Source organism: Coregonus lavaretus, assembly GCF_964263955.1.
Source record: "Coregonus lavaretus genome assembly, chromosome: 15".
NCBI classification, from domain to species: domain Eukaryota; kingdom Metazoa; phylum Chordata; class Actinopteri; order Salmoniformes; family Salmonidae; genus Coregonus; species Coregonus lavaretus.
In genome coordinates this window covers 31,130,857-31,154,350 of record NC_140002.1, presented here as the reverse complement: position 1 = coordinate 31,154,350, position 23,494 = coordinate 31,130,857, and the positions used below count along the sequence as shown (strand labels likewise).

At 44.0% G+C, this 23,494-nt stretch overlaps 1 protein-coding gene across 2 annotated transcripts in view; it reads right to left on the bottom strand.

Moving 5' to 3' along the window:
* The window catches only part of LOC311142081 (glutamate receptor 3), a gene marked incomplete at both ends in the record, with an annotated part of 112,891 nt that overhangs the window by 73,300 nt on the left and 16,097 nt on the right, over nucleotides 1–23,494 (bottom strand). For both annotated transcript variants that reach the window (XM_084177650.1, XM_084177649.1), the window contains one exon: nucleotides 3,132–3,371. In XM_084177650.1, coding sequence (XP_084033776.1) covers nucleotides 3,132–3,371 — 240 coding nt within the window. The remainder of the gene's footprint in view (nucleotides 1–3,131; nucleotides 3,372–23,494) is intronic.

The following is a 23,494-nucleotide window of genomic DNA, read 5'->3' as shown; positions in this document are numbered from 1 at the left end:
ACTGTAAAAGCTGGCTCAATGTAGGCTTAAAAGCACTTTGAATGCACTCTATATAAAACCAGTAAATAATCCCAATACAATTAATAGCTCTCCCCATCGCTATGAATCTAAAATGGTACAGAATGCGGTCTATTCTTTTAGAAAATACCTTATGTTTTGATAAAGCTCAACGGTATTGGTGTTAGGAACCTCCCGTGGGCCACAGAGGATAAAGGCTACAACTAAGATCTCCTATACAGTGGCTTGCGAATGTATTCACCCCCCTTGGCATTTTTCCTATTTTGTTGCCTTACAACCTGGAATTAAAATGGATTTTGGGGGGGGGTTGTATCATTTGATTTACACAACATGTCTACCACTTTGAAACAAACAAGAAATAAGACAAAAAAACAGAACACTTGAGCATCCATAACTATTCACACCCCAAAGTCAATACTTTGTAGAGCCACCTTTTGCAGCAATTACAGCTGCAAGTCTCTTGGGGTATGTCTCTATAAGCTTGGCACATCTAGCCACTGGGATTTTTGCCCATTCTTCAAGGCAGAACTGCTCCAGCTCCTTCAAGTTGGATGGGTTCTGCTGGTGTACAGCAATCTTTAAGTCATACGTTCCAGTGGCTTGCGAAAGTATTCACCCCCCTTGGCATTTTTCCTATTTTGTTGCCTTACAACCTGGAATTAAAATGGATTTTTTGGGAGGGGTTGTATCATTTGATTTACACAACATGCCTACCACTTTGAAGATGCAAAATATTTTTTATTGTGAAACAAACAAGAAATAAGACAAAAAAACAGAGAACTTGAGCGAAAGTCAATCCTTTGTTGAGCCACCTTTTGCAGCAATTACAGCTGCAAGTCTCTTGGGGTATGTGTCTATAAGCTTGGCTAATCTAGCCAATGGGATCTTTGCCCATTCTTCAAGGCAAAACTGCTCCAGCTCCTTCAAGGTTCTGCTGGTGTACAGCAATCTTTAAGTCATACCACAGATTCTCAATTGGATTGAGGTCTGGGCTTTGACTAGGCCATTCCAAGACATTTAAATGTTTCCCCTTAAACCACTCAAGTGTTGCTTTAGCAGTATGCTTAGGGTCATTGTCCTGCTGGAAGGTGAACCTCCGTCCCAGTCTCAAATCTCTGGAAGACTGAAACAGGTTTCCCTCAAGAATTTCCCTGTATTTAGCGCCATCCATCATTCCTTCAATTCTGACCAGTTTCCCAGTCCCTGACGATGGAAATACATCCCCACAGCATGATGCTGCCACCACCAAGCTTCACTGTGGGGATGGTGTTCTTTGGTTGATGAGAGGTGTTGGGTTTGCGCCAGACATAGTGTTTTCCTTGATGGACAAGAAGCTCAATTTTAGTCTCATCTGACCAGAGTACCTTCTTCCATATGTTTGGGGAGTCTCCCACATGCCTTTTGGCGAACACCAAACGTGTTTGCTTATTTTTTTCTTTAAGCAATGGCTTTTTTCTAGCCACTCTTCCGTAAAGCCCAGCTCTGTGGAGTGTATGGCTTAAAGTGGTCCCATGGACAGATACTCCAATCTCCACTGTGGAGCTTTGCAGCTCCTTCAGGGTTATCTTTGGTCTCTTTGTTACCTATTTGATTAATGCCCTCCTTGCCTGGTCTGTGAGTTTTGGACTGGTCTGTGAGTCTTGGCAGGTTTGTTGTGGTGCCATATTCTTTCAATTTTTTAATAATGGATTTAATGGTGCTCCGTGGGATGTTCAAAGTTTCAAATATTTTTTTATAACCCAACCCTGATCTGTACTTCTCCACAACTTTGTCCCTGACCTGTTTGGAGAGCTCCTTGGTCTTCATGGTGCTGCTTGTTTGGTGGTGCCCCTTGCTTAGGGGTGTTGCAGACACTGGGGCCTTTCAGAACAGGTGTATATATACTGAGATCATGTGACAAATCATGTGACACTTAGATTGCAAACAGGTGGACTTTATTTAACTAATAATGTGATTTCTGAAGGTAATTGGTTGCACCAGATCTTATTTAGGGGCTTCATAGCAAAGGGGGTGAATACATATGCACGCACCACTTTTCCGTTATTTATTTTTTAGAATTTGTTGAAACAAGTTATTTTTTTCATTTCACTTCACCAATTTGGACTATTTTGTGTATGTCCATTACATTACATCCAAATAAAAATCTATTTAAATTACAGGTTGTAATGCAACATAATAGGAATACTTTTGCAAGGCACTGTAGTCAGAGGAAGAAGTGGAAAATGGTTTACACTTTAGTTTTACACTATAGTGAATGGTAAATTATTGGTTTACACAAGAGAGAAACGCTGTGTAATTGTTAGCCTCTCCTACCACCAGTATCTAATTACAGCAACAACATGGTACTGTAAACAGAATACCTGCTCCAGTACAGTATGTCTCTCTCTACAGCCAGCCTTACAGTACAGTTGCCTGTTCCAGGACCAGGAATATACCACTCTGACAGATTGGAGTGTCATTAGTGTTCTGTCTTAAGGCTGAACTCTCCAGATGTCGACCTTCACAGAGCAGGATGGAGACCTCCGCTAGCTCCCTCCATCAGCCCGCGGCTGCTGCTGGGGTACAGCGGAGCGGAAAGGAGGGGGGGACGGAATGAAGGACATGTAAAAGTCACATTGTGTTGTGGCTCCTTCTTTATATAATCCAATTACAGTCTAAATGATTTTCAGAGGATTAGAGGCTGGTACCGTACTGACAGGGAGAGCTCCTCCGAGTCACAGCACAGCAACAGTCACATAGACAGGAACATTAACATCACCTGCCTTGGACTCATTTACTGAAGCAGCCAGGGGCCTGTTTAATGTGGAAGCCAAGGAAAAGCCTCCAGACACTAAAGCACTTTAGGCATCATTACAGGCCCAGATTTAAAGCTATTAGACCACTCTTAAAATGAGGACTGGGGATCAGAGGATTTCCACACTGAGGGGAAATAATTAAATACTTCATGGCTTAATGTGAGGTGACATGGGTGGAGGAGAGAGGAGCTATGGCTTTACAAGCCAGGCTAGGGATTTACCAGAGAGCGAGAGAGAGTATGTACAGTATAGTACAGTATCTCATGTGTGTTGACAATGCAATGAAGGCTGTCAGTCTGTTAGGTGGCTGTCTCTTACCTCTCTCTGTGTCGTAGAGGTAGACAAACTTCTCCCACTTGTAGTGGGCCAGCAGGCTGAGGACAGCTCCCCGTAGAGGAGGCCTCATCTGAATGACAAACTGCACGTCGGCATCGGCGGGAAAGCTGGGTGTGATGAAGGAGGTGTGCAGAGCCCCACAGAACGAGGTCAGCGTGTTCATGGACTTCTTGTCATAGAAGCCGAAGATGGCGTACACTCCTCTGGAGAACTGGGAGCAGACTGGAGAAACAGACAGACAGAACAGTCAGTTATGGGTCGGAACATAGTCAGCCTAGAAATACAAACAGTCTGTTTGAGTAAGTTCAGGTGAGGGCCAGAACTCAGAACACAGTCAACCAGACAGACAGCACATTCAGGTAACGGATAGGACTGGGACACAGTCAACCAAGCCTCCAGGCAGACCACAAGCAGTCAAATAAGGTAATCTATTCCCACATTCAGACATCCAGGTGAGCGTCAGAACACAGTTAACCACACACACAGTCCAATAAGGTCATATCTCTCCCTGCAGTCATAGAACATAACACATAGCCTGACAGACATATATTTATTAATTTAACTCTTATTTTACCAGGTAAGTTGACTGAGAACACATTCTCATTTTAAGCAACGACCTGGGGAATAGTTACAGGGGAGAGGAGGGGGGATGAATGAGCCAAATAGAAGCTGGGGATGATTAGGTGGCCATGATGGTATGAGGGCCAGATTAGAAAATGAACTATTACTTGTAAGGTTGTGAAGGGCATTTAAACAGGCATTAATCTATATCAATAGGGAAATAAAATGCTGACCATTTGAATAAATGACAGCTGCGTGGGATTTGCGTTCCCCATTGCAGTGCTCTCTGCCTCTCTGTGCCCTTCACTTCTCCTTGGACTCAATGTATCTGCTTGGTTAATCAACTAGAACTAATGGGGGAAATCAGTGCACTGGCCACTGCTCTTAATGGACAAATACCTCCTAACACCATGCAGGACGCAGGCAGGCGTTGTTGCAGCATACAGCTGTGCTCGCTGGTCGCTGCAGTATAAATTGATTTATAACAAGCTGCCATCTAGGGCCATCTGTGGGGCTGATGAAAATTAGCTCTGGCTATAAACACTATGTACAATGCACCAGGTACTTGGTCTAACAAGGTGTAAATATTTGATTAGTGAACAAACCTCTCCTGTGAATGTACAAAAGGTTTTAAACAAGCTCCTTTGTCCCTCCTTCTCTCTCTGTTCGTTTGAAGTGGAATGGACGTTTGTGAACCCTGAATAACAACTCTACTGATAACAACTCTACTGTCCCACACCATCTGGCTGATTCCTCAAACTCTTTGCCCTCCGTGGACTGTGCTCCTCCTCTCCTCTCTTCACCTGACTGACTTCTTATTAGAAAATGAAAATGTTAGTTTTTTTTCACAGGGTGGTCTGCTCTTGTTTTCAGCATGCAGAATTAGAAAATGAAAGAAATAACTGTTGAAAATGAATGCAGTACTAGAGTTTATGGAATAAATAGGGGCCTAACTCTCAAATAAATCTCTTGAAAACCTTGAAACACCACAGCATTGTTGCTGCATAAAACTATAAAGACTGACCTTTGGAGAAGATTGGTAAAAAGAGAACAGCTTATTTCAAAATCTGGAGACACACCTGAATAATTTTGCGGTTCTGTGATCTTCAAGTATTATTTTCAAGTTCAATGCTGCATGTTATACAACACTGGTTTAAAGGCATCACAGCATCATTCCTCCATCAAGCCAACCATTCACTCAAACATCCACACATTTTCTCTACCCATCTATCATGCTTCAATTCAACCACTTATCCATCCATCATTGGATCATCCCTCCCTCCATCCATCCGTTCATGGTCTTCTCCTTTGGTCTGTGCACACATCAGATGAATGTGTGTTTGTTCCGGGCCCAGGGGCAACACCAGCATAATGACTCTGCTACAGCAGGTGTCTGTCTGTGTGAAGGTAAAGCATTCCATCTGCATGGTATAACTAGCGACAGATGAGGCCCGTGGCAGGAATCAACATGAGGCTGTTGTGGCATTGTTTCATATTCTAATCATATAATTTTTTCTGCAGACTTGAAGGACCTTTTTTAATTGAATGGGTTCTCCTCCCTCTCCCTTTGAAGAGGCTTAAGAGATAGGCATTTGAGAAAATGTCAGAGCAGAATCCCTTGCACTGCTAGTCATCATACACAGTACCACGGCCTCTCTCAAAGCCAGCCCATGGCCTAAATAATAACAACCACACACTCCTTAGCTCACAGACCTGACATACCACAAACCTGATATATCGAGTAATACACACATGCAACTGAGACACATTTATTTTTAAAGACAACCAATTCCAAGTCTATGGATTTTGACTCAAGACAAAGACTGTTTTTCTCCACTGCATACCAAGGGAGCCAGGCTCTGGTGATAAAAAAATAGAATCCCTTCCAAAGCCTTGGTTTTCAATTCACGGAAAATAATGGATTTGTAATTTTCCATGGCAATGGGAAGGCTTTAACTCATGCTATCAATACATACTGTAGCATGGAACAGCCACATCATAATAATGCAGTGCTGCTCAGCCTAGCAGGTTTGCTGCACAAAATGGTAATAGCTCCTGTTTTGTCAAGGTTAAATATAGCCCCAGTTCTTCTTCTGCACTAATGAGATCATACATCTGGGCTCCTGGAGTGGACTCGCTGCTGGTATAACAACATCCCTGTGATCAAGGCATGGTCTGGCAATGGGAATGCACACCACTTTCTTTATTACAGGAGTGAATCAAAGCCACGGGTGACAGGCCCTAGCTGTTCTACTGTTCTATGGTTATTCACAGCTCTGTTCTATACCTCACTAGCCTGGACTAGATTTTAAAAATACTAAACCCTCCCCTTGACTGAAATGTAAAAAGCATGACCCTCCCCCATTTTCCTCCAGGTAACGATTCTGTAAATGTCTATCCATCCTTAAGAGGAATAGAGAGAGGATGGAAGAGAGAGAGGCCAGTGGAGATGCCAGCTGACGCGGAGACGCATGAATTGCGCAAGAAGGGAACAGTGAAGACAGAGATGTGTAAATTAAAAGTTAATTCATAGGCTGGGATATTAATCTACCAGCCTATATATTAGCGCTAGCATACTACGGTGAATTTAGGCGACCACCACCTGTGCTACAGTATGCAAGACAGACAAAACAAGTTTTTTTTCTGACGCATGTTTTGTGCTAATGAATTGAAGTTCAACATAGCCAAATGTGTCAGTTTAATTAAATATGCAATAAAAAAGTATAGTGCCTAGGCATATTTAATGAAACCCTGGCTGTTGACGAGGCAACAGATCGCAAAGCAGGCAATCCCTGATTCCCCACTGAGCTCCTTTTTTGGAAATGGCAAGTTCACGTTCTCATCCATAAACGCATATCAAGTGCAAGTGCACTGTCCAGAAGCTCACACCAGCAGGATGGGGGGCCTTTTCATTAGGAGGGAAGTCTACCGTGGATCGCGAAAGTAATGATTATGATCACATTTCCTAAATATTAGGCCTATGGGGACACCTATACATTTGGCAGCCAAGCACAAGTGATCGGTGTAGCCTTTTATCGTCTAGACATGATGTTGAAACATCTTCACTCCTAGAATAAAACCACCAGGGTTCCGTCATAGTCTCAAGTGAATGAAATAAATTACAGGGGGCAATTTGGAAAAACGAATGTCCATTCATATCCTAAAGTAGCCTGTCTGGACTCCATCTTAATAAGAGAGTAGGGACTAATAATATAACTGAGCATAACAAAATGTTGTTAGCATAATGTCATGTTGATTAGCAAATGCGAGGAATGACGACAGGTGCCAGTTTTGCGTTTCTTTCCTCTCATTAATGGAATGCAAACGAAGCTCAATTGAATCTTGTAGGCTAATATTTTCCGTATCATTCTAGCCACTTTGAACAACATGATGTTGCATTGACACTGCATTTCTGATTTTACTCAATGACATTCAAAGCAGCAGTGAAAAATGGCGCTAATTTAAGTTTGTTCCGCCTGAGCGAGTCTGACCAAAAGTCAGAGACCACTATGCTGACACACCAAATGCATTTGGATCGCGGGAAAAGAGCAGGAATAGGCTTTTGTATGCTACAGTCCAATCTATCTCTTTCAATGGCGCAAATACTGTCGGCATACAAAGATGATCAAACTTGAATGAACGCTTGGAGGTAAGGACGACAGCAATGGTGTAGCCTACGGGCGATACGGATATCACTTATTGATATCTACATAGCGCATTACTGTGAATCACACAGCTGCTCTCTCATTTAGCTGTTTGCGCCTTACGGATTGTGGTTGTTATGGATGGCTGTTCACAAATGTATATGTGTATTTGAACCCAATAATGGTTGAATAGAAGACGTTTAAGCTGCCTATCAATCATTATTTTTTCTAACAGTGGACAGCCAGTGAAAAATGTGCATGTAAGGTTCTGTATTTATTTTCTTAGTTCACCTTGTGTTCTTGAACGTAGCCCTGTTTCTTTGTGTTCATTGATTTCACCTGTGTTAGTTACTCACCTGGTCTCATCAGCTCCTTATTTAGTTCAGTTCTTTCTGTTTCTGCTTTGTAAGGTATTGTTTGTTTTGACTCTACTAAGCCTTTTCCTAGCTCGTTTGTGAGAACCAGTTATAGCCTTCAGTCCTAGTTTTGTTTTACCTGCCTATGACCATTGCTGCCTGTGACCACGATTCCTGCCAAGGCGTAATAAACACCTGCCGCGCTCTGCATGTAAATCTACACCTTTTTCTCCCTGAGGATTCATTATAATGCAGATCCCAGCCTATGGAATAAAAGTTTGAGGGAGTTCCTCCCTTCTAAACTTCAGTAGTATTGTGCGCCTTACTGTCAAAAATAAGTTTAATTTAAGAAGACCACACGTGGGGTTTTTATTGCTCAATCTAATGTGTTGATTAAAAAAATGTCCATAGGCCTAACCTTGCACCATTTTGCTCAACCTTGCACCATTTTGATATCGTAAACAGCTGCAAATTATCGAGATATCAATAGGCCTATAGCAAATGCAGCATATGGCATACATTTTTCACATGCAAATAGCATTTTTCGGTATAGAACTAAAAGCATACCATTTCATGAGAGCAGCATTTATTTTTCAACTCAAAGCAATGAGCCCAATCGGTCCTCCATGACAACAAAATCATAAACAAGAGTAGGCTAATAAGTCCTTAGGTTTGGGACTATGTTCAGGTAAAACAATTTGGCTCATCTATAATTCCATATTTCCAAGTCCTATTCTTGAAGAGCAATGGATATTACATTAATTGGAATGACTGGAAATCTGACAGATTTTTAATGTAGAGGCATAGCCTAATGGTATTATTACCTGTAGAATAAATAAATAGTTTAAAGAAGCCTATATAACCAACCCATAAAGTAAAATGCAACATCAATTTATGGCAAGCTATGTAAACTAACATTGATTTATCCTGCAATAATGTCGTTCAATTGGTAATACAAATTTTTGTCTTCTTGTAATACCTCTTAAGGGAAAGTAATCTAAAAGTAACTGAAAGTAATCAGATTACGTTACTGAGTTTGGGTAATACAAAAGTTATGTTACTGATTACAATTTGACAAGTAACTAGTAACTAACGGATTACATTTAGAAAGTAACCTACCCAACCCTGTTTTACACATCCACAGCTCAATTCTACAGTCGCTCCCAGCTCTGTGCACCTCCGCTCAGAATAATACCACAGAGGTGTTAATCGCATGATTAATAACTCACAGTTAACAATGAAGCATCCTTTCACTTCACTACACTTCTCTTCACTTTCTCTAAGTATTCTCTGACATTCTGTCTTCCCCCTCTCTCCTCTCTTCTAATTAGCTTCCTCACCGTCTGACGTGGCTGTCTGTCATTCATTACTGCTGATGTAGCTAGCACTGCCTCTCTCTCTTTCTTTCCCCATCCCTCTGTTGGTCCCCCTCTCTTGACAACTCATTAAACGTAATGGGTGGTTACTGTGGTCCCAGTGGCCCCAGCGTTATATCATGTTTCCCAGAAACCTGGGGATTTGCACTTCAGAAGGTCTCCCCCACAGGCAGCTGTTGGATCTATTGTGTCTTACACACCACTCAGTGAGGTGAGGATGAAGCTGTATGGATGCTGTGCACCACACCGCACCACACAGCCTGCCTGCCTGCAAAGTGAATTCTTAAAGCGCTAGCTAGCTGCTATCGCTGAAGGCAGGGGGAGAGGAGAGGCTAACAGAACAGAACCAACAGGCTTTCTCTTTAGGTTGCTGCTGCTTTCCTTGCCCAGACAAGGTAGTAAAAGAGGCATCAGTAAGGCAGTCAGAAAATCAATCCCCCATCCATGTGACTGAGTAGAGCGGTAAGAGGGCGTTATGGGCTAACTAAGGCAAACCAAGGCTCCTTGACATTGCTGAGGCCAACCTCCTACACAGGTTATTATATCTCTGATGGAGTAAGGATGAGCGTAGAGACTAAGGGTCCTGGGGTCTGACGGCAGACAGACAGTGGATGTGGGCTTACTACGGACAACTGCATCACCCTCTGGGACACTGGATGGTTAGAAATGTTGCCTGAGGGTGAGGTTATTAGGCCTAAGACAAGTAACCACAGTGTTGGCATTGGGCTGGCTGTACTCTACTGTGGTGCTGGGAGCCAGCAGGGGGGAGAGTGTTGACTGCTGTCCAGGGCAACTTCCCCCTTCTTCAGAGAGGCGTCCTGGGTGAGAGGCAGGCCAGGGGCCCAGGGAGAGGCTCTAAGCACCATGGGAATACCTGTCCAAGGGCCACATGTTCAGGGACAGAATAGAGCAGAGCACACAACAGCTGCTGACACACGTCACGCACACAAACACGCACACTCACACACGTCACACGCACACACAGATGCATCGACACGTGCTGCTGACCCACGTCACACACACGCACACTACACACACTATTTGAAATTATATTAAATAACAACAAAAAAGCTACAAACAACTCCAAAATACAAATACTATAGATGAAAGACATCATAATACTCTTATGGTATACTTATTAAGAAAGAGAAACAACCGGCACATGTTCAAAGACACAGCCTTACTAACTACTGGATGTGAAATTGTTTTGGAGGTGGAAAATACTATATTTATCCTACTGTAATGTGGGAAGCACTGTTAGGCAGACAACAGAACCAATGGTACAAGACTGTTCAAGCATACCTAAAGCATGCCTGTGGCCACAGTACCCCTGTATTTCAAAATAAATACATACTTCCTTCTCTTATCCCAGAAGGAAATTTTTGAATAATTATTGTGTTTTAGAAAACTTTTTTTTCTTCTGTTCAACCTTTATTTTTCCCGGTTGTCCCATGAAGAGAAATGTATTGCATGAGATAGATTCCAAATCGATGGCTTTATATCATATATATTTACTTGTATTTTATAGAGTGCATGCATTAAACCAAATTAAATTGTGCATAATCAGATCTATCTGTAATGCCATAATGAGCAGTGCGATAACATATAATGAGGGAATGTGAGTGTTTTTGTTGTTGTAACCGGCTGTAACTCCATATGGACCTGATATCTAATCTAGTTTAAAAAATGGATACATGAATCAAATCCAAATCTAATTTTATTTGTCACATGCTTCGTAAACAACAGGTGTAGACTAACAGTGAAATGCTTACTTAAGGGCCCTTCCCAACAATGCAGAGAGAAAGAAAATAATAGAAAAGTAATAACATGTAATAATAAATACACAATGAGTAACGATAACTATTTACACTGGGTACCAGTACGGAGTCGATGTACAGGGGTACAAGATAATTGAGGTGCATTCGGAAAGTATTCACCTCAACTTTTTCCACATTTTGTTACGTTACAGCCTTATTCTAAAATTGATTAAATTGTTTTTTTTCTCCTCATCAATCTACACACAATACCCCATAATGACAAAGCAAAAACAGGTTTTTAGAAATATTTGCAAATGTATTTAAAAATACAAAATAAAATATTAATATTTACATAAGTATTCAGACCCTTTACTCAGTACTTTGTTGAAGCATCTTTGGCACCGATTACAGCCTTGAGTCTTCTTGAGTAAGCTACAAGCTTGTCACACATGTATTTGGGGAGTTTCTCCCATTCGTCTCTGCAGATCCTCTCAAGCTCTGTCAGGTTGGATGGGGAGCGTCGCTGCACAGCTATTTTCAGGCCTCTCCAGAGATGTTCGATCGGGTTCAAGTACGGGCTCTGGCTGGGTCACTCAAGGACATTCAGAGACTTGTCCCGAAGCCACTCCTGCATTGTCTTGGCTGTATGCTTAGGAACCTTCGCCCCAGTCTGAAGTCCTGAGCGCTCTGGAGCAGGTTTTCATCAAGGATTCCCCTGTACTTGTCACGGTTTCGGCCGAGGCTGCTCCTTCTCCTTGTTCGGGCAGGCTTCGGCGGTCGTCGTCCCCGGAGTACTAGCTGCCACCGTTCGTTGTGTCTGTGTGTGTTTGGTTTGGTCTGATTTGTTACACCTGTTGCTCATTTCGTCTTGATTATGTGTCCTTTAAGTTCTCGTTGTTTCTGTCTTGTGGTTGTGTGTAGTTGTTCTATGTCAGCAGGTGTTGCCAGTCAGTTTGTGCTCTATGTTATTAGAGAGTCTGCACGTTGTGCGATTGTTGTACTTTTACGCTGAGTGCGTTTATTTTTCCCTTGTTCAACCGGCTCTGTTTATAGCCGTTGTTTCTGTGGACTTTATTAAAGTGTTTTTGGACTTGCATCTGCATCCTGCAATTGATTCCACACCACACCTACGCCCGGCCTTGACAGAACAACACCACTCATGGAATCAGCAGGAGCAGCAGCAGCGACCGAGTCATGGGAGGAGCGCGTCCGCGGACAGGATGACAGGATAGCCCAGATCACCAACGCATTACAAGGAGTAATGAATACCCTGCATCGCCTGGAGACCAGTTGGGCACCCACGCCTCCTCCCACAGTACCACCAGCACCGGTCAGTCCCTTAGTCCACGCTCCGGAACCCAGTGGGATTCGGCTCTCGCTCCCGAGGGCGTATGATGGTACCGCTGCCGGGTGTCAAGGTTTCCTCCTACAAGTAGAACTCTACCTCGCCACTGTACACCCGGTGCCCTCGGGACACGAGAGCGTTTCCGCCCTCATCTCCTGTCTCACCGGCAAGGCATGGAGTGGGCCAACGCCGAATGGAGGAGAATAGACCCCGCGACGATCACCTATGCGGAGTTCTCCCGTCGCTTCAGGGCTGTATTCGACCATCCACCTGAGGGGAAGGCGGCGGGAGAACGTCTATTCTACCTCCGACAGGGGAAGAGGAGCGCACAGGATTTTGCACTGGAGTTCCGGACTCTAGCGGCAGACGCAGGGTGGAATGAGCGGGCCCTCATAGACCACTTCCGCTGCAGCCTACGGGAGGACGTCCGTCGTGAGTTGGCCTTCAGGGACACCACCCTCACGTTTGACCAGTTAGTTGACATGGCCATTCGCCTCGACACCCTGTTGGCCACCCGCGGACGTCCTGAGTGGGGGTCGTCCATTCCACCCTCCAGCACCTCCGAGCCTAGTCCTATGGAGCTCGGGGGTGCTGGCGCTAGAGAGGAGAGGAGAAGGAGCCCCAGGGGGAACCAACCCCTGTACCTACTGTGGCCGTGGAGGACACACTGCGGCCAGGTGCTGGGGGGGGTCTCCTAGGGGGAGAGACGGCAGGCCACGCTCTGGGGAGTCCCTCCAGGTGAGTAGGCGCCCCACTTACCCAGAGCTCTCTGTTGATCACCTAACCATACCTGTTTGCTTCCCACAGGTTGCACCTCATTCCCAGCATAAGGCGCTAGTAGATTCAGGCGCAGCTGGGAATTTTATAGATCGGCGATTTTGTGGTGAGTTAGGGATTCCCCTCCTTCCAGTCAGTAGTCCCTTCCCTGTACATGCTTTAGATAGCCGTCCGTTGGGATCGGGGTTGATTAGGGAGGTCACAGCTCCACTTAGGATGGGGACGCAGGAGGGTCATGAGGAGACTATTCAGCTATATCTTATAGACTCTCCTGCGTATCCGGTGGTGCTGGGGCTTCCCTGGTTGATTACTCATAATCCCTCTATTTCGTGGCAACAGAGGGCTCTCAAGGAGTGGTCTGTCCAGTGTGTAGGGCGATGTCTGGGCGTTTCCGTAGGGGCGACCTCGGTGGAAAGTCCAAACCAACTGCCGGCATTGCACATTCCCCCGAGTATGATGATTTAGCAATTGTGTTTAGTAAAGCGAAGGCGACGCAATTGCCACCACATAGACAGGGGGATTGTGCGATAGACCTCCAGGTAGGAGCTGCGCTTCCGCGGAGCCATGTGTATCCTCTGTCTCAAGAGGAGAAGAGAGCTATGGAGACTTACATAGCCGAGTCTCTGAGACAGGGATACATACGGCCCTCCACTTCCCCTGCGTCCTCGAGTTTCTTTTTTGTGAAGAAAAAGGATGGAGGTTTGCGCCCGTGTATTGATTACCGCAGTCTCAATCAGATTACTGTGAAATACAGTTATCCACTCCCTCTGATTGCGACTATGACGGAGTCTTTACACGGGGCGCGTTTCTTCACAAAATTGGATCTCAGGAGCGCATACAACTTGGTGCGTATTAGGGAGGGAGACGAATGGAAGACAGCATTTAGTACCACCTCGGGTCATTACGAGTATCTCGTCATGCCATACGGGTTAATGAATGCTCCTTCAGTCTTCCAATCCTTAGTTGATGAGATCTTCCGGGATATGCAGGGGCAGGGAGTGGTCGTGTACATTGACGACATTCTAGTGTATTCTTCTACCCGAGCCGAGCATGTAGCCCTGGTGCGCCGAGTATTGAGGAGATTGTTGGAGCATGATCTGTATGTCAAGGCAGAGAAATGTCTGTTTTTCCAGGAGTCTGTCTCCTTTTTGGGTTATCAGTTGTCTGCGTCAGGGGTTAAGATGGAGGTTGACCGTGTGTCGGCCGTGCGTAATTGGCAAACTCCAACTACTGTTAAAGAGGTGCAGCGGTTCTTGGGTTTTGCGAATTACTACAGGAGGTTTGTCCGGGGTTTTGGACAGGTGGCAGCTCCCATAACGTCTCTACTAAAGGGAGGTCCGGTGCGCTTGCAGTGGTCTGCTGAGGCGGATAGGGCTTTTGGGAGACTGAAGGACCTGTTTACCTCGGCGCCGGTGTTGGCGCATCCGGATCCCGCACTCCCATTCCAGGTCGAGGTAGACGCGTCTGAAGCCGGTATAGGGGCCGTGCTCTCGCAACGATCTGGCACGCCCCTGAAACTCCGCCCCTGTGCTTTTTACTCTAAAAAGCTCAGTCCGGCGGAGCGAAATTATGACGTGGGGGACAGGGAGCTGCTAGCCGTGGTCCAGGCCCTAAAGGTGTGGAGGCATTGGCTAGAGGGGGCTCAACACCCTTTCCTCATTTTGACAGACCACCGAAACCTGGAGTACATCCGGGCAGCTAGGAGACTGAACCCTCGCCAGGCTAGGTGGAATATGTTTCTGGCCCGGTTCGTTTTTAAGATCACGTACATCCCTGGGTCCCAGAATGGTAAGGCAGATGCTCTGTCCCGGCGGTATGACACGGAGAGGTCCGTTGAGCCCACGCCCATACTCCCGCCGTCTTGCCTGGTGGCACCGGTGGTGTGGGAGGTCGATTCCGAAATCGAGCGGGCGTTGCGTACCGATCCTAGCCCTCCCCAGTGTCCTGTGGGTCGGACGTACGTGCCGTTCGAGGTTCGGGATCGACTTATATATTGGGCTCACACGTCACCCTCCTCTGGACATCCAGGGATTGGCCGGACGGTGCACTGCCTTAGCACTAAGTACTGGTGGCCAACGTTAGCCAGGGATGTGAGGGTTTATGTTTCCTCCTGTTCGGTATGTGCCCAGTGTAAGGCACCCAGACATTTGCCCAGGGGTAAGTTACAACCCCTGCCCGTTCCACAACGACCCTGGTCTCACCTCTCGGTGGATTTCGTTACTGATCTTCCCCTCTCCCAGGGAAATACCACCATCCTGGTCGTTGTGGATCGGTTCTCGAAGGCCTGTCGTCTCCTTCCCATGCCGGGTCTTCCCACTGCCCTACAGACCACTGAGGCACTATTCACTCACGTCTTCCGGCATTACGGGGTACCCGAGGATATAGTGTCTGATCGAGGCCCCCAGTTTACCTCTCGAGTCTGGAGAGCGTTCATGGAGCGCTTGGGGGTCTCGGTGAGCCTTACCTCGGGGTACCACCCGGAGAGCAATGGGCAGGTTGAACGAGTAAACCAGGATGTGGGTAGGTTTCTGAGGTCGTATTGCCAGGGCCGGCCGGAGGAGTGGGCGAGATATGTTCCCTGGGCCGAGATGGCACAGAACTCTCTCCGCCACTCCTCCACTAAACTAACCCCTTTCCAGTGTGTGTTAGGGTACCAGCCGGTTCTGGCACCTTGGCATGAGAGCCAGATCGAGGCCCCTGCGGTGGATGAGTGGGTGCGGCGCTCGGAGGAGACGTGGAACGCTGCTCACGTACATCTGCAGCGGGCCATCCGTCGACACAAGGCGAGCGCCGATCTCCACCGCAGTGAGGGACCGGTGTACGCACCGGGAGATCGAGTCTGGCTCTCGACCAGAAACCTGCCCCTCCGCCTGCCCTGCCGGAAGCTGGGTCGGCGGTTTGTGGGGCCTTTTAAAGTCCTGAGGAGGTTGAACGAGGTGTGTTACAGATTACAACTTCCTATTGAGTATAAGAATATTAACCCCTCGTTCCATGTGTCTCTCCTCAGGCCGGTGGTAGCTGGTCCACTCCAGGAGTGTGAGATAGCAGAGACTCCTCCGCCCCCGCTGGACATCGAGGGGGCTCCGGCGTACACAGTTCGGTCCTTCCTGGATTCGAGACGCCGGATGGGGGGTCTCCAATATCTCGTGGAGTGGGAGGGGTACGGTCCGGAGGAGCGGTGCTGGGTGCCGAGGAGAGATATCTTAGACCCGTCTCTTCTGACTGAGTTCCATCGTGGTCATCCCACGCGCCCTGCTCCGCGTCCTCCTGGTCGTCCCCGAGGCCGGGGTCGGCGCACGGCTGGAGCCGCGCGTCAAGGGGGGGGTACTGTCACGGTTTCGGCCGAGGCTGCTCCTTCTCCTTGTTCGGGCAGGCTTCGGCGGTCGTCGTCCCCGGAGTACTAGCTGCCACCGTTCGTTGTGTCTGTGTGTGTTTGGTTTGGTCTGATTTGTTACACCTGTTGCTCATTTTGTCTTGATTATGTGTCCTTTAAGTTCTCGTTGTTTCTGTCTTGTGGTTGTGTGTAGTTGTTCTATGTCAGCAGGTGTTGCCAGTCAGTTTGTGCTCTATGTTATTAGAGAGTCCGCACGTTGTGCGGTTGTTGTACTTTTACGCTGAGTGCGTTTATTTTTCCCTTGTTCAACCGGCTCTGTTTATAGCCGTTGTTTCTGTGGACTTTATTAAAGTGTTTTTGGACTTGCATCTGCATCCTGCAATTGATTCCACACCACACCTACGCCCGGCCTTGACAGTACTTTGCTCCGTTCATCTGCCCCTCAATCCTGACTAGTCTCCCAGTCCCTGCCGCTGAAAAACATCCCTACAGCATGATGCTGCCACCACCATGCTTCACCGTAGGGATGGTGCCTGGTTTCCTCCAGACGTGACGCTTGGCATTCAGGCCAAAGAGTTCAATCTTGGTTTCATCAGACCAGAGAATCTTGTTTCTCATGGTCTGAGTGTCTTTAGGTGCCTTTTGGCAAACTCCAAGTGGGCTGTCATGTGCCTTTTACTGAGGAGTGGCCTCCTTGGTGGAGTGCTGCAGAGATGGTTGTCCTTCTGGAAGGTCCTCCCATCTCCACAGAGGAACTCTCGAGCTCTGTCAGAGTGACCATCGGGCTCTTGGTCACCTCCCTGACCAAGGCCCTTCTCCCCCGATTGCTCCGTTTGGCCGGGCGGCCAGCTCTAGGAAGAGTCTTGGTGGTTCCAAACTTCTTCCATTTAAGAATGATGGCCACTGTGTTCTTGGGGACCTTCAATGCTGCAGCAATTTTTTGGGACCTTTCCCCAGATCGGTGCCTCGACACAGTCCTGTCTCGGAGCTCTACGGACAATTCCTTCGACCTCATGGCTTGGTTTTTGCTCTGACATGCACTGTCAACTGTGGGACCTTATATAGACAGGTGTGTGCCTTTCCAAGTCATGTCCAATCAATTGAATTTACCACAGGTGGACTCCAATCAAGTTGTCGAAACATCTCAAGGATGATCAATGGAAACAGAATGCACCTGAGCTCAATTTCGAGTCTCATAGGGTCTGAATACTTATGTAAATAAGGTATCTGTTTTTAATTCATAATACATTTGCAAAATTGTTGCTTTGTCATTATGGTGTATCATGTGTAGATTTTTATTTTTTTTTTTTTTTTTTTTTTTTTCTCATGGGGGAATGGATCAGCTTAATATTGCAGATAGATTGTATCTTCTATCAATGTAATTGTCTGCATCACTTCCAATCCCCCATGTTTATTTTCATTTTTTATATATATACTCCCCTTTATTACTTTTCAACCCCACCATCCTTTCCCTACTTGGAGTAAATTAGTGAACAACAATGCCCAGGCGTCTACTTCCGGTCTATACTTACTATCTACACCTTATGGACAGAGTTCATTTTACAATAATTCTATTATATATATATATATATTTTTATTTTTATTTTTTGCTCCTGAACTTCTTCTACTCTCAACCTCTCCGATCATTTTCATGGTGTCCATCCGGTTTGCCATATCTTTCTAACTGTGCTCCTTCCCAAAAGCTCCCAACATACAACCTATATACTTATTATGGACACAGTATGCTTACATTATTAGCTATCTTTGTTATTATTTGTTGTTATTTGTTATTAGTCCCATCCTTCAACTCTATTCAATACCTCCCATCTATCTCTTAACACCATCCATATAGGATTTCTATTTGCCATATATATTTCGACCGTACTGTGATGTTTTACAAAAATTCTGAACCTTTCTATTCTCATTGCTTCTACAGATTGTGAATTAAAAATAAACCTTTTTGCTAAAAGTATTATTATATTATTGATTGATTGACTATGACTTTTCAGATCACCCAGTAATGCTATCTGCAAGGTTAGTTCCAGGTAAATATTGCAATCCTTTAGCCATTCCTGGACCTGTGTCCAAAAACAAGCTACAAATGGACAGAACCAAAACAAATGATCTAATGATTCTGTCTCTTCACAGCAAAACCTGCAGAGCTGGGAAGATTGTATCCCCCATATAAATAACATTCTATTGGTAGCAATAATTTTATATAATAATTTAAATTGAAAGATTCTAATTTTTGAATCCGGTGTCGTTTTGCGTGTCAGTTCATAAACACTATGCCATGGGATCGGTACGTCAAAGATCTCTTCCCAACTATTTTGCAATCTATCTATATGGGACGGCTGTCAATCCTTTGGTCCTTAAGTGAAACTGATATACTTTTTTATTTATCACAGTTTTCCTTAACCAATTATGTTCTTTAATGCAAGGCCGACAGACAAGTTCCTTACTTTCTCCCCCTTCCACTTTCCTCTTCCACTTTTGCGGTAAGGCTGCAATTATTTGGTTGTAATTTTGGGTAGAGCAGACATTTCCATATGTTTTTATTAGCTGCATGTGCGACATAACTCAACCAGTCCTACCGATGATATCATTTACGAAGATTATACCTTTTTTAAACATTCTGTCAAAAAATAAAGGTTTTTTGTCAATTAGTATATTTGAATTTAACCACAATATTTGTTGCATTATTTGTTCTGTCGTTTTTGGAGGATTAAATTGAAATTGCAACCAACTTTCTATGGCTTGTTTTAGAAATAGTGACATTTGGGAGATTATTTCCTTTTCAAATAACTGAAAGTGAGAGGTTGTAATCTGAATAAAGGGAAAAAGGCCTTTCTTGAACATTGGGTGAGACAATCTTACTAATTTGCTTGAGAACCAGTTCGGATTTAAGTATAACTTTTGTATGACTGAAGCTTTTAGTGATAGGTCTAATGCTTTAATATTTAATAATTTCTGTCCTCCGAATTCATATTCATTATATAAATATGCTCTTTTAATTTTGTCTGGCTTGCCGTTCCAAATAAAATTGAATATTTTTTTCTCATATAATTTAAAAAACTGTTCGCTAGGCGTAGGCAAGACCATAAGCAAATAGGTAAACTGGGATAATACTAAAGAGTTAATCAGGGTGATTTTTCCACAAATTGACAGGTATTTTCCTTTCCATGGTAGTAAGATCTTATCTATTTTTGCTAACTTTCTATTAAAATGTATTGAAGTGAGATCATTTATTTCCTTTGGGATATGTATTCCGAGTATATCCACATCACCATCAGACCATTTTATTGGTAAACTACACGGTAATGTAAAATTTTTATTTTTTAGTGATCCAATACGTAATATAGTACATTTGTCATAATTTGGTTGTAATCCAGAGAGGTTAGAAAATGTATCTAGATCCTCTATGAGGCTGTGGAGGGATTCTAGTTGTGGATTTAAAAGAAAACATGAATCATCAGCGTACAATGACACCTTTGTTTTTAAGCCCTGTATTTCTAATCCTCTGATATTATTATTGGATCTGATTTTAATAGCTAACATCTCGATGGCCACAATAAATAGATATGCCGATAGTGGACATCCTTGTTTTACTCCTCTTGACAGTTTAAAACTTTCTGAGAAATAGCCATTATTTACTATTTTACACCTAGGGTTACTATACATGATTTTGACCCATTTTATAAGAGATTCTCCAAAATTGAAATGCTCCAGGCATTTATATATAAACCCCAGTCGAACTTTATCAAATGCCTTTTCGAAGTCTGCTATGAATAGCAGGCCTGGTTTCCCATATTTTCCATAGTGTTCTATTGTTTCCAATACTTGCCTTATATTATCTCCAATGTATCTTCCATGTAAAAAACCTGTCTGATTAGAATGAATAATATCCGACAATACCTTTTTAATTCTATGCGCTATACATTTTGCTAGGATTTTTGCATCACAACACTGAAGTGTAAGGGGCCTCCAATTTTGTAAATGGACTGGATCTTTATATTTTCCACTTGTATCCTGTTTCAGTAATAATGAGATCAGACCTTCTTCTTGAGTGTCAGATAATCTACCATTTACATAGGAGTGGTTAAAACATGCTAATAACGGTCCGCTTAGTATATCAAAAAAGGTTTGGTATACCTCGACTGGTATGCCATCCAACCCTGGAGTTTTCCCGGACTTAAAGTCTTTAATTGCATCCAGAAGTTCCTCCTCTGTAATTTCACCTTCACATGAGTCTTTCTGTGTGGCTGTTAATTTGACATTATCAATAGAAAAAAAATCTCTACAATTAGCTTCAGTTAGAGGAGATGGAGGCGACTGAAAAGAAAACATATGCTTAAAGTACTTTGTTTCTTCCTTCAAAATATCATTTGGTGAATTATGGGTGACTCCGTCAATTGTAACCAGTTTCATTAAGTTCTTTTTGGTAGCATTCCTATGTTGAAGATTAAAAAAGAATTTTGTGCATTTTTCCCCATGTTCCATCCAGTTTGCTTTATTTTTATAATATATTACACTTGATCTTTCTTGAATAAGTTTCTCCATTTCTTTTTGTTTTTCCTCTAATTTATTCTGAGCCTCTATGTTACAGTTTTTATTGCCATCTATCTGTTCTGTTAGATTTTCTATTTCCTTTCTTAGTATAAACTCTTTTGACCTAAATTGCTTTTGTTTTCGAGATGAGTACTGAATTGCATGGCCTCTAAAGGCACATTTAAAGGTGTCCCATATAATAAGGGGATTCGCTGTACCTATGTTATGTTGGAAAAAGTCAGTTATAAATTCCTTTGTTCTAATTATGAATAAATTATCATCCAATAGGCTTTGATTAAATTTCCAATATCCTCGCCCACGTGGAAATTCAGTAAGAGTAATGTATATGCCTATTATATGATGGTCCGACCGCATTCTGTCCCCTATCAACACTTTTTTTTACTTTTGGTGCCAACGAGAATGAGATAAGAAAGAAGTCAAGACGACTAGCTTGATTCAGTCTCCGCCATGTATATCTCACTAGATCAGTATATTTAAGCCTCCATATATCTACTAGTTCTAATGTATCCATGACATTCACAATTTCCTTAAGAGCATGTGGGTGATTGTTTGTGGTGTGATTTCCTTTACGGTCCATTGAGCTATTTAAAACAGTATTATAATCCCCCACCATAATAATATTGTCTTGAGTTGCTTGCATGCTTGATAATTTATTATATATATTGTCAAAGAATTGTGGATCATCATTATTTGGTCCGTAAAGGTTAATGAGCCATATCTGTTTATGGTCCAATAACATATTTAAAATAATCCATCTACCTTGCGTATCTATTTGGACAATTTGCACATTCGGATCGAAATTACTATTAATTAATATCATCACCCCTTTTGAATTTCTTTGCCCATGGGAGAAGTATATTCCCCCCCCCCCATTCTTTTTTCCACGCTACTTCATCTCGAATTGTTGAATGAGTTTCCTGTATACAATAGATATTATATTCCTTCTCTTTGAGCCATGTAAATATTGTTCTTCTTTTGTTATTATCAGCTAAGCCATTACAATTATAACTGACTATACTTATTTCACCATACACCATAATGAGATACAAGTTTCAAGTCTATTTATCATTATATATGTTTGTAAATTTACCAATAAAAAATAGCGTAATGATTGAGTGTCCATATAGCTGTACCGTGATATTTGCATTGCAACGGAGTAACCCTTCAATTGTTCTCCACTAATTCCCCCGCTAAAGCCCCTCCCCATCCCAAGTTGAGCCGTCATCCCAGTGATCAGCATCCCACCCACGTCCCTCCGTATCCCTAAGGCCCCGAGAGGCCAGGACCCATCCATCGAAAACAGCACACAGTGGCACCCACAAAACAGAAGCAGATTAACCGCCAAAAGCATTTCCAATGCTTTCACCTCTATATATATATATATTTATTTATTTTATTTATTATGCATATCCTATTTTCCATCATTATCAATTAATATGCGTATCATGTGTAGATTGATGGGGAGAAAAAAAACGATTTAATCCATTTTAGAATAAGGCTGTAACGTAACAAAATGTGGAAAAGGTCAAGGGGTCTGAATACTTTCCGAATGCACTGTGTGTACATAACTAGGGATGACGTGACTAGGCAACAGGATAGATAATAAACAGAAGCAGCAGTGTATTCGATGAGCCTAAAAAGTTAGCACAAAAAGGGTCAATGCAGATAGTCCGGGTAGCTATTTAGTTAACTATTTTACTAACTATGTATTATTCTTATAGCTTGGGGGTAGAAGCTGTTCAGAGCCCTGTTGGTTCCCGACTTGGTGCATTGGTACCGCTTGCCGTGCGGTAGCAGAGAGAACAGTCTATGATTTGGGTGGCTGGAGTCTTTGAACATTTTTAGGGCCTTCCTCTGACACCTCCTGGTATAGAGGTCCTGGATGGCAGGGAGTTCGGCCCCAGTGATGTACTGGGCCAAGCAGTTGCCATACCAAGCGGTGATCAGTCAAGATGCTCTCAATAGTGCAACTGTATAACTTTTTGAGGATCCGAGGGCCCATGCCAAATCTTTTCAGCCTCTTCACGACTGCGTTGGTGTGTTCAGACCATGATAGATCCTTAGTGATGTGGATACCGAGGAACTTGGAAGCTCTCGACCCGCTCCACTACAGCCTCGTTGATATGAACGGGGGAGTGCTCAACCCTCCATTTCCTGTATTCTACGATCAGCTACTTTGTCTTGCTGACATTGAGGGAAAGGTTGTTGTCCTGGCACCACACTGCCAGGTCTCTGACCTCCTCCCTATAAGCTGTCTCATTGTCGTCGGTGAGCAGGCCTACCACCGTCGTGTCGTCAGCAAACTTAATGATAGTGTTGGAGTCGTGCGCGGCCAGGGAGTGAACAGGGAGTACAGGAGGGGACTAAGCAAGCACCCCTGAGGGGCCTCCTAGTTGAGGTTCAGCGTGGCGGATGTGTTTTTGCCTACCCTCACCAGGAAGTCCGGGATCCAGTTGCAGAGGGAGGTGTTCAGTTCCAGGGTCCTTAGCTTAGAGATGATCTTGGAGGGCACTATGGTGTTGAACGCTGAGCTGTAGTCAATGAACCGCCATCTCACATAGGTGTTCCTCTTGTCCAGGTTGGAGAGGACAGTGTGGAGTGCAATAGAGATAATGTCATCTGTGGA